Raw genomic sequence first — 15,707 nt, forward strand, 5'->3', positions numbered from 1 at the left:
ATGGTCCTTTCCCAGAGTGGATCCTAGCAAGCGTCTCTCCCCTGCATCTCATACGTGGGAGCTTTCAGGCCCATTTATAAAAATACCTGACTCCCCTCCCCACCTCCAATGCTCTGGCAACATGCAGGGACAGCTCCTGGTTCCCAGCTTCTGGCTCCCACTCACAGCAGAGTTTGTTGTGGATCCTTTTTCAGTTGTTAGAAAGTTTGGAGGAGGGAAAGTTTCTCCTTTGATTGTGTCACTGAGAGATTCTGGGGTAGAAAAGCAGACAAGCCAACCTGCTTTCTCTGCCTCTTCACTCCCCTCTTGATCTCCCCACTTCTCTGGACACCCCACATGTGGTCTCCCTGCAGCTTCCCAGCCTGGCCCCCTCCCATTTCTACTCCTGCCCTCTCTTACTCCCTGATCCCCCTCCCCAGGACTCAGATTAGGGCAAGACACTGAGGCAGTGGTATTCCCCCAAGCTCCAGTGAACAAGGCACCAGAACAAGAGGTGACTCACAATAGAGTGTGCACAGGTTTGAAGTTTGATCCTGATGCACAGCTGGGCTCCTCCAGCGTGGATCCCCTTTCAGCCTCCTCAGTGCAGGCTCCCCTGTTCACCTCCACCCCAGGCTCTTCTCCCGTGGCAGCTCTCTCTGGCTCCCTGACTATTGGAATGGTTCAAGTCACATTGCTGGGACCTCAACCTGCAATTCAGCCCTGGCCCCATCCTCCCCTAGGTGCTCAGGTTGTTGGCAAGAATCGGGTCTGAGTCCAGGCTCAGGTCCCACTAACTACTTTCAAAATCTGGGGGGGCAGGGGCGTGTCTGGGTTTGGGCTCATCTTTGCTTTCAAACACCATTTTGTTCCCCATTCTACTCTCCCTGTGCCCCTTCTTAGCACACTCTGATCACAAGAAGTCTGTAGCCACCTAGGAATTGGTGGTTGCCCCTAAACTACATGGCCAGTCAGACTCCCAACAGGGCATCTCATCTCCCCCTGCACCAGAGATGTGACCCCAGCTCCTTGAGCTAAATGTGACTCTCCATTAGCTACCAGCAGTATGGGGTCTATGACACACAGGCAGGCTGCTCTGATTTTGAAGAGAGTAGTGGTCATACATTCATACCAGGCAGTTCATTACAGTCTGGGTATTACCACAATGTGCTAGCCTGGTATCCCGCATCCCTCTGATGCTGGAGAAGGGAACAACTCACTGGATCCCACCGGCTGCTGCTCACTGAGGGTCCATTGCCCAGCTATGTCCCCTGAGGCTCAGAGCAGAGGTCTTGGAGCAGAGTGGTTGCTCCAGTGTGTGCCACACAAACAATTCCACCCCCACCCCCTTTGGAGAAGTTCTTCTCATGCATCCTCTCAGGGAACAGCATCCTCCTTGCTGCTGTATCCTTTCAGAGAGCAAATGCCCCGCCTATCACCCTCAAATCACCCCCTTCCCATTTGCAAAGGGAAAGCACCAAAGAGCTGAAGGGTAAATGGATCTCCCCACCACATGGTTGTTACATCCCAGAAAAAATGTTTTGCTCCATTTAATTCTGTTTGAGAGAAGGCACTGGAGGATGACGGGAGTGTGCAGAGAGAGACAGCGGAGTGAAAAGCAGGAGTTGAGACAATAATAACCATGTGGGGTGCAATTGCATGGACAGCATCAGGCCTGCAAAAGAGCCATTTTCAGACCGTTGGTTTCCCACAATGGCCCTCCACAAAGGCAGAAGAAGAGCTACTTTAGCAGAGAAGAGTCATACAATGGAGCAGGCTGAATGCCCTGACCCTGGGGTCAGGCCTTCTCCTGGAGCCTGAGATAACAGAGACATCTCTTCCCCACTCTTCATGCCATCCATCACTGTGTGGTGCCCCACTTTGCATAGAACCATCTAGGAGCTTGATCCAAAGCCCACTGAAGTCACTGGGCATCCTTGCCGCAGTCCGCAACCCCCATTTTCCACCCTGCATCCCCGTCCCGAGCCCTGCTCTGGGCTTGGAATCCACTGGAGTTTGCAGAAAACTACGTCCTGCATCTACTGAAGTTCACAAGGAGAACGAACACGTATGGAGAGAAAAGGGAGGGGGCAGCCCACTAATTAGAGTGGCAGAATTTAATAAGATTTGTAAAAGGATTAGACACGTGTATGCATATGAGCAGAAACTGTAGAGACAGTCCCTAGGATGGAGATTACAAAGGCTGTCAATCCTCATGCTCCAGGGCAAAAGCTGATCCCCCCATTTGGGATCAGGAATAAATTGCACAGTGTGTGCAATATGAAGATTTTTTGCCAAAGCCTGACGTATCCAACAGTGGCCACTCAGAGACCAGCTACCAGACCAGACAGACCATTGGCTTCCTCTTGATTGGCAGTGCTCACCACAAGCTGCTTCCTGGAATCCAAAGCAACAACTCAAATAGTCCCTGTTGGGATGATTTGGTGCCAACTCTGAAGTGGGTTTACCCCCACCAGCCTGGGGGCCACAATCTGAGGCAGAGATTGACCTGGGATTAGAAATGTAGTGTGGACAAAAGAATCCAAGGAGGGTAGGTGAAATATTAGAAGCAGCCCATTTAATTATGTTGACAGTTCAGTGGAAAGCTGAATCGCTGGATCTAGCCATCTCACAGTAGTGCCTAGATGCCCCAGTCAGGATCGAGGCCCTCGTGTTCTAGGTGCTGTACAGACACATGGTCTGTCCCTCCCTGCAAAGCTCACGAGCTAACTTCAGAGAAGACTCAGCTGTGGGTCCAGTGACCAAGAGGGAAGAAGTTGGGGGGGGGTAAGGGCAAAGGGAATGTGTGGAGTCATTGGGGTTACTCCAGATTTACACAGGCAGAAAAGAGAGTGGAATCTGTCCTAGGGTCCCTGCCCCAAGGGATTTAAGGTCTGGGCCAGAACTGTAGTGAAAAGGCAACAGGCATGGGGGAGAAGGGGGATGCAGTTCTCTGAGAGAGGAGGGAGAGGTGAGTGCTCCTTGCACCTGGGAGCTCTGACTGATCCCTTATTCTGGGACTATGAACATTTCTATGGCTAAATTGCAGAGTGGGTGAAGCAACCTCCAGGGGCTGGTCAGCCCTGACACACGGGCTCCCTTGGGGAAGTGAGCTTCATGGAGATGAAAGCCAGGAACCCAGAAGGAAAGCCCTCCCTGCCCCCCCCAATAATGCCCAAGCTACTTGATCCGCATCTGCACCCACTGAAGCCAAAGGGAGTTTTGCCATTGAGAGTGGTGCATGTGGGATCGAGCAGATTCCCTGACCCCACAGTCGAACCAACGGCTGCTTTTCTCCCTGCAGAATTGATCTGCCTCCGTCCCACAAACCTGTCCCGCCACCAAAGAGGAAACAGGAGATGAAAAGCCACCTGACGGCAGAAGACATCCAGGTACCTACCCCCAACCTAGCACACCCACTTTCTTTGCCAGCATGGGAGACAGGCCTTCAGCCAGAATTGAGGGTGCCAGGCCTCTGGAGGCACAAAGTGCAGGCTCCAGCCAGCCTTTCGGAATGCCCCATGAAGCAGGTTTGGTGGGAGGAGGGCAGTGGTTTGGGATTATCCTCTCTGTCCAGGATCTCAGCAGCCTTGGAGACTGCAGATTGGACCCAACCTGCACCCTTCTGGGCACAGACAGGTTCTAGGTTGGGCATGGACAGGTTCTAGGTCAGGCAGGGTTCTTCTCGGAAGGATCAGTGCCTTGGTGAACTCCCAGCCTTTGAAGTGTAATGCCTAACCATGGTGAGACAAGGAATGGGGCAGAGAGAGAGCTGGAGAGAGGGACCCTGCAGGGGAGGTCTCATGGTGACTCTGTTCACCTTGCCCGATCCCCTGAGACAGGTGCTGCTCCCCAGATGGGTGGCAGGAAGGGTGAGAATGGTGCTTGCCCTCTTGACCTGTCTTCCCAATTCCAGGTCGTCCACCTAGACAACATGAAGCAGGAGGAAGAGATCCAGAAGCTCCCTCTGCAGACACCGTACTACGACATGGCAGCCAGCGAGCCCTCTCCGTACTCTGACAAGCTGGTAAGGAGGGCATGGTGCCGGCACTGCCAGGGACCTGACCTGGCCCTTGCCCCCTGTTTTCTGCACAGGAACTCCCAATAAGGGATTAGGTCACTCCTCCGTCTGCTGGGGTGGGCGAGGCAGCCTGCTCTCTCGAGCTGTTGGAGGAAAGGAGAGCCCTCTCCTAGACTGAGATGCGAGACCACAGTCTCCATGTTCATCCAGTTCTCGGCCTCCTCGCCCCACAACCGCTGACCCTAGCCTGGCAGGACTCTGCCCTTTCCTCTTCCACTGTGTAACCCCCCTGGCTTTCCATAACTGTGGGTGCATGGGACGTCCCATGGGCTCCTCTCCAAGACACAACCAGCAGCATATGGGGTGGGAATTAGGACTGAAATGGGCGTGGCTGAGTCAAACACCCCCACTCCCTGACCCATCAGTCCCAAGACAGCTTCACCCTGGCCAAATCAGAGTCACAGGGTCCCCTACCCATAAACCCTTCCTTGAGATCATACCATCGTGTGGCTGGAAGGAGTGAGGATCTGCTTGTGGATCCTGGTCCATCCTCTCCTGACTGGGCCTGCCCTGTGCTGCGTGCCTCTTGGGATCCTCATCTCCCCAGGGGGGCTTGGGGCCTGAGGTCCTTAACAGCCTACTAGCAGTGCGTGGGAGAGAATGCAGCTGCAGGCCTACATTTCTTTTTTGAGGCACATTTATTCTGGGGCTCAGGGGCCAACTGGCTCGGGGTACTGTGTGCAACCTGACTGCTAATTGACCTCTGCATTGTTCCCAGCAAAGATTCAGGCCTTTTTGCAGAAGGTGGAAGAGGCAAGTTGCGAATCTGCATTGGAAAGGGAGGTGGACGGAGGCAGGAGGTGCGGGGATCTATTCTAGAGTAGGGTTTTCAGCAAGTCATCGGGGCCTGTGACCCAGCCGGTGCTCCCTGCTGGGTCCTCACCTTCTGCAGCCAGTCCCATAAGAGACTGTTAAGCTAGAGGGGAGGCTGCTGTGAAGTGACCCAGAGAGAGAAGAATGTACGCAGAGGAGGAGACTGGGAAATCATCTGCAGGGCAGAGCTTGCTGGAGTTTGACTTTAAATTGAGGACACTTCTTTAAAACCCTGTGTTTTGTGTGGATTTGTTCAGCTTGAAACAGGGAGCTGCTAATGCAAGGCAGCAGCAGCAGGGGGACTAGGGGTCAAGGAGACAGGGAGGGAATGTAGCAGGAGTGTAGGGAAGGCTGATGCAGATCTAGAATAGGTTAGATAGCGATGCATGATAGCTGTCTGCCTTCCTGCAAGCAGGTGACTCATGGGCTACGCATCAGCCTTGGTACAGCTAGACTCCCTGGAACTGCAGGTTTAGATCCCTGCAGTGTTGACTGACCTTTGCTCCTCCGAGGGTGATAAATTAGTTACCATGCATAGGGGAATCTCTTCAGTGAGACTTTAAGTCAAGGGCCTGACTGCTCAGAATGGGTACAAGATCAACAGAGGGTTTTGCCCTGGCATCCTTGGCCAAAATTTCTTCTTGAGCAATGTATTGTGCTCTGCTTGCTGCTGTCCACCCCAGAGGTGGCTGCATTTCACCAGTGCTCGCTCTATATGAAGTGCTTTGGGATGAAAAGTGCAGAGTAAAGGACCTATAATAATTAGCATGGATGTAGGGAGCAGGATTTCTCCCTCATGTTGCTTTTATACCAGTGTGTCTCCAGTGAGAATCTCCAGAATAAGGGCGAGGACAATCAGACCAAAGCACCTTCATCCGGAGAAATGTCAACCAGCGAGACAGTAAGAACAGCTGTGATGCAAAAGCTAACCCTAAAGACCAAACTCTGCTCTTGGTTCCACTGGTGAGATCCCGGGGACTTCACTGCAGCTGCAGGGGGCATATAGCCCTAAGGGAAAAATTCTCTGCTGAGACCTGCCGGCGGGGGGAGATGGGAGGGGAGGGGGATGACCAATTTCCTGGTCTCCCCAATTGGTTGCCAATTTCCAGGTGTGTTTTGTGGGGAGAGCAGGATCCCGGAGCTAGGCTGTGCTCTGAGGATGGGATCTGAGAGCAGAATCTCCCCCATAATTATGGGGAAGGAGTTAGCTCGCTTTGGTAAATAACAAGAGGTTGGTTAATTAAAGAAAGCCATCAGTGGCCGGGCTAGTGATGGGAAGATGGACCCAGCTGGTGGCCATGTAGTAACCATGGGAACCTGGTTTGGCAATCTCAGTCCAGCTTGGAGCAGACACATGTCCCAAAAACCCACCACCGTTTGGAGCACTGAGGCTGGGACGGGTCATGAAAACCAAACTTCCCTTTTCCCCCAGAGGGGGTCCCACCAGGGCAGGACGGAGGCCTGTAGGGGGCAGTGTGTGGGGAGCATCCCCTGACCCTGCTGGACTGTCCTTGCAGAAATCAGAGGGCTCTGGTCAGTGAGGTTCCAGTCCTGCCCCTTTCAGTCCTGAATCTGGTTCTGTTCAGGTACCTCCGCCCCCCCATCCGTTCCCAGGCACACAGGACCCCTCCCCTGCCATATGCCGACTCACCCGCAGGCTGCACTATCAATAGGTAATGCTGGACGGAATAATTTTGGAGGAAAATCTCTGCTTGGAATCAAACAGAGTAGGGACTGGGTCTCTCACTGCCTGGCCCAGGGCCCTGACCCCCCTCTCTGCCCCCCAAACACACAGAGAAAATGTTCACAAGGTTTTGGTTTTGTTCCTGCCTCCCCCACGCCCTAGAGATCATCCCCACCTCCGGTGCCCCCAACTGCCCGTTTTCCAGCTGTTGGTAACACCCCTTTGGCTGGCTGCCTAGGGGTGGGCAGGGGTGCTGCTCCCAGTCGGCTCCATTCCATCCCTGCCAATCTCCAGGCCCTTTGAGCAGGCGGAGGGGCTATGGAGGCTGCTGAAAGTCAGCAGGAGAAGTGTGCACGTTTCCTGCCAGGCCTGCTGGGATCTGCCAAGGGCTCTGGGGTGCACAGATAGCGCACGCTGGCTGTGGGGCAGCGACGGGGACAGGGATGTATTGCGCTGCACGTCCGGGCCCAGCTCTTCCCCCTGCTCCTTCCCATGGGCCCTGCTGGGGGAATCGTTGTGGGCTCCATAAACCCACAGAGATGGCCTTCTGCCCATGCTTACAGCACCCAGCCTATTGCAAGCTCTGCCGGCCTTTGCAAACCCTTTCCAGACCCGGGGTCCAGTCTGTGGCCTGGTCACCACTAGCTCCCACAGCCCCCCCGCTGGTGGGAGCAGCTCACTGGGCGGCCAGAGGGGTGTGGCTGAGAGTTTGGCTACAGGGAAGCATCCTCCTCAGATTGTTCAGGGTCAGCTGGGCACAGTGTGATCTCATCAGCTGGGGGGCCGGAGGCAGGGGCCTGGACCTGAGATTTAATGCCGGCAAAGAGATCCAAAGAGGAGGGGTGCTGCAGGAAAGCAGCCCTCATGACAATGGGGGCCTCGGAGCAGGGGGAGGCTGCAAACAGGTGTTAGCAATCCCTCTGCCCCTCCCATACTGCTAAATGGGAGGAGGAGCTGGAGTTCATCCCAGCTAGATGGGAGGAGGGTGGCAGGCTAGGGGGAGGCCTTGGCATGGAAAAGGCTGCGGAGTGCTGTATTAGAACTAGATAAGGGTGAGAGGCAGCTGGTAAGAAAGGTCAGATGAAGCCAGGACTGGGATGGGAGATCTCTAAGGAGCAGCTGTGGTGATTGCAGAAGATTGTGTTGGCACCAAGGCTCTGGCATGCTGCTTTGGGGAGCTGTGCTGCTGGAGGTGAGGGGGGAAGCTATGGTAGATCCCTTTTCACATCAAGAGTGGTTGGGTCAGTGCCCCGGCCAGTTCCAGGGTGGCGAATTACAGCTGCCCCCTAAATTCCCTTGTTGGTTTCACTTCGTCTCTTCCTGCCTTACTCTGATTTGCAGGGTGTTCTACCCCAGAAGCAGCTGCATGCTGAAGCATTTCCTGCATATAGATAGTTTGTCACTGGCTTTGGGACCCCTCGGAGGGGAAGGTGCTGGAGAAATACAGGATGTTCCTATTCTGCTGGCGCTTTGTCTGCTTAGAGACGGATGGGGGAAGGGATTAGAGAGCCAGGCACGCTGTGTTTCGCTGGGGCGGGCTCTTCATACATTCAGTGAATTGTGTGATGGCTTGTAATTTGGGATAAAGTAGATTCATCACAGGGATGCATGAAAACTTCTGCCTCAGGGTGATGATTTCGCACAGTTGGAGAGAAAGAGAGTCGGATAGGGATTAGAGAGACTGGGAGGGCTGGGGGAAGAGAGGGCTGCCAGAGAAGGGTGGCAGATGAGAGAGAATGGGTGAAAAAAGGAAAAGACTAGAGAGAAGGGGAAAGAGAGTAGGATGGAGGGAGGGGAAGAGAACAAGAGCAGCCCTGGGAACTGAGCCCAGCACAGTGGCGAACAACAGCCGCAGACACCCCTAAATTCCCATGATCATTTCTCGCTGCTCACCCTAGCCCCCTCCTCCTCCTCCTCCTCGACTCCAGCAAGAGGAGCAGTCCCGTCCTCGCAGATGCCCCAGGCCACACAGACACCTCCACCTTCACATACCTGCCAGGTGTGCAGAGGGAGAGGCAGGTTTGGCTGCTCCTTGATTAGCTGGGTGTTTCCCTGGGGGGTGTCTGTGCTTCCTGCACCCCAAGAGGAGGACATTTTAGCTTCTGCCACACTGTCTCCTCCTTGTCCCACCTGCCCCACAAATCTGCAGTGCCCCAGGCCCCCCCAGCACATGGGTGAAATGTCCCTCCCCTCTGCCCCGCTTTTCCTCTAGGGGAGGTTATTTGTGGTGTTCACAGCAGTGAGAGGATGGTGTCTCTAGGGCTTGGCCCAGGCCTCGGGCAGGCTCATGTAGCCAAGTCTATGAGCCCCCAACAAACACAGCACCTTGTGCAGGCAGGCAGGTACCAAATGACCCAGCTCCCCTTGCCCCTCCCAGTGGAGATGAGGGCTCAGAAGTTGGGGATATGCACGTCTGATAAGCGTTCCCCCTCTGAGCTTTGCACTAGGCCAGTACCCATGGGCTCAGCTGTTTTCTCTTCCAGGGATCTCAGGCCAGAGAAAGGTGCGGTGTCTGGAAGACCTGCCAGGCTGGTGCTGTGTCTGGTTTTCACTGTATCATCGTGTGTGCGTGCGTGCATGTGTGGAGAAGGGAGCATGTTTGTGCGCATAACTGTGAGGAGCCAGCACCAAATCCCTGGATCTAAATACACCCCCCACTCTGCAGATTTCAATATCCAGATCTGTCTCCAAAGCTTAGCACTGGCCCCTCTCTAATGTGTGCATGAGTGTGACTGGGTCTGCCAGTGTGTGTGTGTGGCCTTGCCAGAGAGCCTATGCATGCACAAGAATGTGTGTGTGTGCGTGTGCAAAGGGGTACATACATGTGAGTGTAGGTGTTGTGTGTGTCTGTGTTGCATGGGGATGTGTAGTGAGCTAACGGCACAGTGGGTGTGAGTGTGCGTGTGTGGAAGCTCAGGCGTGAGGCATGTGTGCGGGGAGTGGTTACATGTTTGCAGGTGTAGAGGGAAAGGGTTCATTAGTCCAGGCAGCCGTGTCATTCGTTTGGCTGACAGGGAATTACCAGGGTGTCGGCATTAGAGCTTGTGTAAAAGTCACATTATTGATATTAGAATACATTTTTGTTCTAAACAAGCAGCAGGGAGCAGGCATGAACCAGTGAGTGGCAGAGACTCACGAGACTCTGCAAAGACACAGACCCCATCCCCAGAGTGCGGGGTTGTGCTGGCTATGGGGCAGCAATGTGGACAATGGAAGGATGGGGCCCTCAGGCCTTGGGTCACCCCTCTCCAAGACAAGAGAAAGGGTCCAAGATGCAAAGGCTGGAACCAGATCATGGTCCTTCGGGTCTGGGTTTTGGATTGGGACCAGCATTATCCAGAATTGAACTGAAGAAGTTCAGTAAACTCTTCTATTCCAGCCCCCTGGCCCCTACACACTCTCTCCACATGCCCTCTCGGTCCCGGTCAGTGAGATTTCATTGGCCCTACAAGTTACACACTTGTCTGCAGCAGGTAATGAAGACGCAGACCACTCAGGTCTCTGTCAGACGGAGGAGCTTGATTCCACCATTGCCACATACACCAACCTCTGATGTCACGTACATACATTCACAAGCCCTCACATACACCACTACACAAGCCCTGCACTTCCATATGCTGTGCATGTGTTTACACACAACCCCCCCCCCCCCCCCCGCAGCCCCCAACATTTGTGAACTCCTGGCTGTACACTGGGTTTTCTGTTGCTAGCCCGTCCGCTCTCCCTCTCCCGCCGTGCAGCACAGAATGCACCTTGAAGTCTGTTGGTTCCCCTCACAAGACCAGCCTATCTGGGCACCCATGGGGAATATGATACCGGAAGAACCACCGTTGTTTGCTTTTCATTTCCCACCACCCTGTTGGGTGGAGGGGTTCTGCCCCCCAGAGTTACAGCAAGGTAGATGGTGCAGCAAGACAGTCAAGAGATGACTCAACCAATCACCCTGTGCAGCAACAGGTGCTTAAAACAGCTCATCACAGAGCCATAAACCTCCGGAAATGGCCCTGCCACAGCTGGTAAATGGCTGAAAACCGTTCAGAAGCAAAGCGGGGAACGTTCTCAAATTAAACACCTTTTACCTAATTTGCACGGGATGCAGTAGCTCAGGGAGGGGAAGCGAGAAGAGGCTCCCGTGTCTGGAAGCGTCCCACCTGCCCTCCGGTGAGCCGTAGCAAACACGCTTCTTGTTTGGTCAACACAGGCACCTTGTGTGGGTGGGACCAGAGGCTGCCCCTGAAATGCTGTCTATAGAGGATGTTTGTGGTGCTCCTTAGAGCTGGGAGGCAGGAGAGCTGCATTCTATTCCCAGTCTGGCATTGATTCTGTGTGTGAACTTGGGCAAGTCACTGCCCGGCTCTGTGCCTCAGTTTCCCCACTCTAAAACAAACCTCCCAGGAGGTTCACTCGTGACTGTTTGTAGAGGCGCTTGGAGGTCCCCAGAGGGAAGCCTGCAGAGGAGACCAGGTATGTATCATGCTGTCCATGCAAGATTCCTTATTGCTGAGCACCTACAGATGGGATGGGTGCTTGGCAGACACATCACAGAGGTGTTCCCTGCCCCAAGAACTAGCAACCTAGCTAGTGCTCTAGCAAGAGAGAGCAACACACAAGGAGGAGGAATAGGAGCACGGACGGACCTGCACCCAACCCCAGTGTCCTCCATATGGGAAGGGTGTTTTCTTGCCCTTTGGACACCAAGCTGTGACCTTGAGAGCTCCATGTGCAATATTTTACTGGTGACGGGTAACTCAACCAGAGGGTCTCAGAAGTGCTCAGGGGACCTCCTGCCAATGTCCTGTGGATATCGCAAGGGATCTGACCACCATTCCCACCCATCCACACCTGCGTCTGTTCTCCTGGGGCCAAAAATACAAGCATTATCCCTGATTCTGGGTTATGTTCCCCCCTCACCCTGTGCAGGCCCTCTGCAGTGAGATTGCTGGCTCATGGAGGGGGCATGGAACTGGACAGCACTGCCATTATATGGGGTTAAATCCAGTTCACCCTCCCAGGGGGAGAAAGTCTGGCCCCATTGAAGTCAAGGGGAGCTTTCCCATTGACTTCAGTGGGGCCAGGATGTCCGCCCCAATTTCCCAAAGATGGAGCTGTCCATAGGGGGGAGTAGCTGCTGGAAGTGGGAAAGCAGCCCCTGTTCAGCCAGGTTGGAGAAGACACATGGGGGGGGGGGGCGTGTCCGCTCAGACAGGTTAATTGCCCAGCTCGGCTAATGAATGGGGAGAAATGCCATTCGGATCCTGGCTCTGATGGGGAATTTTAGTTGTAATGATTGTTCATTTTTCCCCTTTCTTATCTTTTCTCCTCCTTTCACTGTTCTTGTCTTTCTTCTCTTCCCTCTCGCACTTTCCTTCTCTCCCCCTTTCTTTTAACACCCCTGTCTCTTTTGCCCTTTCTCATCCCTCTTGGCATGAACCCCCTACCCCTTTCCCATGAAACCCCCACCCCCTCTTTGCACACTCACACTCTCTCTCTCTCTCTCTCCCCTTCCTCGTGTTTTTCGCTCCTCCCCATCACTGCACTCTGCTGTCCCCTCTGTGTTTTCACACCTCACTGCTCTCTCATCTCCAGAATTCGGGCACCAAGGACTGTGATGTCCACTATGCAGAGCTGGACACATCCGCTCTGGCCTCGTCACCCAGCCCCCGGAGCTCCATCCAAGCTGGCGGAGACCTAGTCGAGTATGCAACCATCCAGCCTAACTTACGCTAGCGCATGCCACTCTAGGCCTTTCCCCTAAGATTCTGGCCTCAAGGTACACAAACGCACTCTCCTTTCTGTGCTCCTGGTGAAATCTGTGCTCCCCCCACCTCCTGTCACTTCCCTCCCTCGTGGAATGGTTCCCGTTGCATACTAACCTCCCGCCCCCACCCGTGTCTCCATGGTGCTGCATGCTCCCTCCAGTCCCCACGGGGCCCGGCCAGAGAGACCTGAAAGCCAGAACGCTGTAGCCTCGCCTCTCCTGCATGCGGCCTGCAGCGGCATGACGCGCCCGTCCTTTTGCTTCGTGCTGTGTGGAGAGGTTGGGGGCAGGGCGGGTTGGATAATGTTTGTTTCTGGTTGGTTTTCCCCTGTCAAGGTGGCATATGTGAAGTGAGTGGTGCGGATGGGAGTGGGGTGGGTCTTGGTTTGGATTTCGGTTGGAATTGCCTGGGTAGCCAGAAGCGAAGCGGCCATGGGGAGATGTGCCGAAGAGGAAGCCAAATGCCCCGGGACCTGTTGAGAGAAGTTTTTCAAGAGCTTCCCTCATGCTTGTGGGCAGCTCCTCGGGTCTGTGTAGAGGAACGTGCAATACAAGGCAAGGTGGGTGAGAGGAACTCTAGTTACACCGTGCAGAGGGAGGGGGGAAGGAACCAGCAAGCGTGAATGAGAAAGGACTGGAGAAAACAAGAGAAGTGAGAAGCAGGGTGGGGGGAGAGGCTTCGGGACCGGAAGGATTAGTGCCCTAGAAATGGTGGGCTAGAAAGCTAGATGAAAGAGAGAGAGAGTGGGTCAGGGCAGGTAGTTTGTCTGAGAGAGGGAAGTGCTCTTGCCAAGGGGCACCCATCTGAGAAGACAGAACACCAGAGGCAGCTGGGTCACGCAGATGATGGCCACCTGCTCCGCGTGGCTGGGAAGCCAGCCCCGCTCTGCAGCAATGCTCAGCTCTGCGGAGCATGGGAGATGAGAGGGAACGTGTCCTGCCAGTAGGATGCTCCTGCTGACACTCAGCCAGGACATTTGCCAAGTGGAAATGTCCCCAGGCAGGGGATTGGAAGAGCAAGAGTGGTGTTCTTGTTTAATGGTCTGCCCTCCCCTCTCCGCCCGTGGCCTCCCGCAGCCAGGGGCTGAGAAAATCCACTCACCAGGGCGACCGCCACTCGCTCACTGCCCATCGCTCCCATGTTTGTGTGTCGGAGAAAGTTGGTCCGTCAGAGTGAGCGTGTGTGTTTGTGTCAGAGACAGAAGATGAGTTTGTGTGTGTGTGTGTGAACGAGAGTATGTGTGAAAGTTGGAGTGTTTGTGAAAGTGTGTGTGTGTATGAGAAACAGGGTGAGGGTGGCTTTGTGTTGTGTGTGTCTCTTCTGGTTGCAATAAGTGGAGATGCCCTCCCCACACCGCAGCCAATCCACCATTTCTAGTCTCCTCCTGCACCTCGCCCAGGCGTGAGTTTATATTTTCTATAACCCCTGGCCCTGGCTCACAGGGAGTGGTTTATCCTGTAATATAACAGGTCTCTGCTCTTCGTTAACCAGCCCGGGCGAGACACCCTGTCATTCTCCCTTCCAGCCCTTTGTCAATAGTTCACAAGCTGCTGTCTCTGCTCTTGTGTTTCTCTGCTTCGTCTGCGTCACAAACTCCCCTCAGCTACAGTCTCTGATGCCAGGGACCAGGTCTGGGCCCAGGGAAGAGGGTGCCCTCTGGAGATTGTGGGCATCCCCAGCCAAAAACCCCAGCTCCAAACACCCGCCACGCTTTGGGGGATTTAAAAGATGGAGCCTAATTAGGTGGCTCAGGGCCATCTCCAGAATCCTGTGATACCAAAGGAACTTCCCTCTACCAATCAAATGAAAGAGCTTCCTGGGACCCCATCCAAAGGGCTCCAGTGGCTGCATGGATGTTTGAAGCTCAGACACGGGCATGGGGAGTTGCAGAGAGCAATACCTAGGGCCAGGGTCATCCTGGGTGCAGCTGTGCCGATGCAATGGAATTACACCAGGGCTTAAATTTGACTTGAGAGTCAATTCATCCAACATCTTGGCTGCAGAGCTCTTTATGGCTGTGCTTTGGGGTTTTCTTTGTGGAACGAGGCATGGGGAATTTCTGTGGGTGCGGAAGGTGCCCTGGTTTCCGTTAGAAAGCCCCAGCTCCAATGGTCCCTCAGCAGCTGGATTGCACAGGGAATGCTTTTCCTTTGCTGGGAAGGCTGAACCCCCTGTAGGGCAGCAGACAGTGGGGCTGGACGCTGAGTTCTGATCTGGAATCGGAGTACCATCCAACGGACATTAAGGCCCAGGAGGGTCCAGTGTTCCAATTCAGCCATTAGACAGAGGAGCCTGAGACAGGAAGTTTGGATCAGGACTCCCTCAAAGTCCAGATCCCTCGTCCCAGCCTCTCATCGTTAACAGAGGGGCAGAACTTGGCAAGCCACAGTTTGGATTTACAGATCCCCAAACAAGGGTTGCTTGGATCTAGGTCCCGTTACATCTAGCTTAGTTCAGGAAATGGGCCTGGACATCTCCCGCTGATGGTGACAATTTGAGGCAGGCAGTGGGGGAGGAAGAATCCCCAGGATCTCTCAGGTCCCCTTCACCTTTATCCCCATCTGCGGTGGGTCACTCCACCTTTCCAGACAGCAGAGAAATCTGGAGGCCACCAACTCCATGACTGGGACAACCAGATCAAGAGCAAAAGGGGGCACTACCTCTTCCTTTCCTCCCCGCAACCACTGGGGGACTGAACCCTGCTGGCCAGGGGGCTCAGAACCTGAATCCCGCCCTCCACTTCTGCTTCCAACTCCACCCCAAAAAATCACCACACATTTCAGCCTGGAGCAGCACGGTTAGTGGGTAGTGTGGGCAGAGCCAGCTTGGCTGTGTAGGAGCTGGAGCCATAGGAAGAGCTGGGAGGCAGCTGATAAATTAGCTAATTGGACCCGTGTAATAATGAGCTATTATCCATGTGGCTCATTCAGGGCTATGTATGGCACAGATAACTCTTCAATATGCAAATGCCCCTGAGTGATGGGGAAGAGATGGGGAGCTGCTGGCAGGGAGGATTGAGATAGCCTGGCATACTTGGTGTCCAAGGCAAAGCAGCCAGGACAGCCGGCATTGAGGGGTAGGGCAGCTAGGGAAGGTAACAAGGTGTCCACAGGGTCCTCTTAAGGGAGACAATAGGGCGGTCAGGGCAGCTCACCAGAAGGGGCAAAGGGGCTGGGGCAGCACAGAGGTGGGAGAGCCTGGACAGCTGGCATCGAGGGGCAGGGAAACTGGCTGCACGGGGCTTTGGGGAGGAGAACAGCTAAGAACTGCAGGCCCCATTATCGGGACCCTTTATCACAGGGGGAGGGAGCGGCTGTGAGTGGCCAAGCGACTGTCCATGTCCCACCAGGGGTCTTGGGAATGGAGTGAACATAACCCCCCTGCAACTGCC

The 15,707-nt window shown here is 54.5% G+C and overlaps 1 protein-coding gene across 3 annotated transcripts in view; it reads left to right on the forward strand.

The window, feature by feature from the left end:
• The window catches only part of NECTIN1 (nectin cell adhesion molecule 1), a 156,622-nt gene that overhangs the window by 125,761 nt on the left and 15,154 nt on the right, over nt 1–15,707 (forward strand). For 2 of the 3 annotated variants that reach the window (XR_007353526.2, XM_048827326.2), the window contains exons 7-9: nt 3,284–3,371; nt 3,896–4,006; nt 12,144–12,327. Coding sequence is in view for 2 of the 3 variants with exons in the window: in XM_048827326.2 (XP_048683283.1) it covers nt 3,284–3,371; nt 3,896–4,006; nt 12,144–12,284 (340 nt within the window). In the remaining variant the exon portion in view is untranslated. The remainder of the gene's footprint in view (nt 1–3,283; nt 3,372–3,895; nt 4,007–12,143; nt 12,328–15,707) is intronic. The other variant, XM_048827324.2, reaches the window with a different exon arrangement.

Source organism: Caretta caretta, chromosome 22 (assembly GCF_965140235.1).
Source record: "Caretta caretta isolate rCarCar2 chromosome 22, rCarCar1.hap1, whole genome shotgun sequence".
In the NCBI taxonomy this organism is placed as follows: Eukaryota; Metazoa; Chordata; order Testudines; family Cheloniidae; genus Caretta; species Caretta caretta.